General features: G+C 59.4%; 1 protein-coding gene across 1 annotated transcript; it reads left to right on the forward strand.

Moving 5' to 3' along the window:
* The first annotated feature begins 386 nt into the window (after positions 1 to 386).
* LOC119108158 (uncharacterized) lies at positions 387 to 1,169 on the forward strand. The gene is made up of 2 exons (XM_037231736.1): positions 387 to 470; positions 873 to 1,169. The coding sequence occupies exons 1-2, from the start codon at positions 387 to 389 to the stop codon at positions 1,167 to 1,169; spliced, it is 381 nt and encodes a 126-aa protein (XP_037087631.1).
* The last annotated feature ends 203 nt before the right edge of the window (positions 1,170 to 1,372 follow it).

Below are 1,372 nucleotides of genomic sequence, written 5' to 3' on the forward strand. Positions count from 1 at the left end.
TAGGCCCGGGCGCCCAGTCTGTCGATGCGTGTCGAGTGCGAGTGACCGAACCGATTTCCATCCATTTGAAACATATCGGCCTAATTAAACAACCACCTAGTATTATTTTTTCAGCGCACATGTTCAGAATGCGTACCCGACCAAAAAGCAACATAGCGCGCCGTACTCCCAATAGGTAAATAAATGAAAAGAACATGTAGCCCTTAGCGGACCGCGACGCCGCCTGCTTCACGTGAATTAATATTTCAGCCGCGGCCTAAATGTCCCCGCGCGCCATGCGTCATATAGATGACTGCCGGCATGCACCACCAACTGATGGACTGCAATGTGGACTGTAATGCCGGGTGTTCGGTAGGGCCGAAACGAGCGTTTTTCTGTTGGCAGAGATGCACATCATCGAGACGGTGGCTCTGGTTGTGAACTCGGGCTGGCTGGTGGTCGCCCTTCTGTTGGTTGTTGCCGTTAAGAAGGTAGGCTCTGTAGCTTAGTGATGCTGTCCAGTGCAGGTGCACTAGCTGTCGGTTTTACAAAAATAAGCGTTTGTTCTAGTGATGAAAATTCATGCTCTTTTGTTCTATCTGCCCATTTAAGCCGTAAAAACCCGCGGCACCTGGGACTATGTAGAGCTTCCCAGCTTTCTGTGCCATCGCTCTTGTGAGTAGTGGTAAAAAATGCGCAGTTAACCTAGTAGATCCTTGCACGTCTGATTGTCCCTGCTCATACCATTGCGCGTGTGTCGGCTGACAGCTGACTATCGCAGCACCTGATCGTCAGCAGCTGACGGCTGCTAACTATCTGACCCGTCTTGGCTAACATGCGACGGCTGCCTCGCCTGCCCCGGCTGACGCTCTGCTTGCTTATGGCATCTGCAGCGGCGGCCACAACTCTCGGTGCCGTTCCTGGTTTGGGGCGGCTTCTACCTGCCGTTCTGCCTGGCCGTGGCCTGCGTCTGCCTGCGCCGGGTGGCCCTGTTGGCGGCGGCCGACCGCGGACGCAGCCTGCTGCCGCCGCTGGTCGGCTCAGCCCTGCTCTGCCTGCTGGCCGCCCCGCTCTACCTGCTGCTGTTGGCGGTGGTGGAGGCGGGGCGCCGTCAGATGCGCGCTCAGCGGCTGGACTCAGAGCGCAGCAGGCTCGACGGCGGCGGAACGGGTCCGTACGGCACGCCCTAGAGCTCACCAGGTGACAAGACCGGCCTGGGGAGGCGAGCGGCGGAACGGGTCCGTACGGCCACGCCTAGAGCTCACCAGGTGACCAAGACCGAGCCTGGGGGCTCGGCGGCGGCGGAACGGGTCCGTACGGCACGCCCTAGAGCTCACCAGGTGACCAAGACCGAGCCTGGGGGCTCGACGGCGGGGAACGGGTCCGTACGGAC

Source organism: Pollicipes pollicipes, unplaced genomic scaffold (assembly GCF_011947565.3).
Source record: "Pollicipes pollicipes isolate AB1234 unplaced genomic scaffold, Ppol_2.1 Scaffold_6686;HRSCAF=7923_pilon_pilon_pilon, whole genome shotgun sequence".
Lineage (NCBI taxonomy): Eukaryota > Metazoa > Arthropoda > Thecostraca > Pollicipedomorpha > Pollicipedidae > Pollicipes > Pollicipes pollicipes.

Bases quoted from the DNA above. Each gene is read 5' to 3' on its own strand.
- LOC119108158 (XM_037231736.1), top strand. From the start codon at position 387: ATGCACATCATCGAGACGGTGGCTCTGGTTGTGAACTCGGGCTGGCTG. The intron at 471-872 runs GTAGGCTCTGTA...TGGCATCTGCAG, and splicing joins TGGTTGTTGCCGTTAAGAAG to CGGCGGCCACAACTCTCGGT.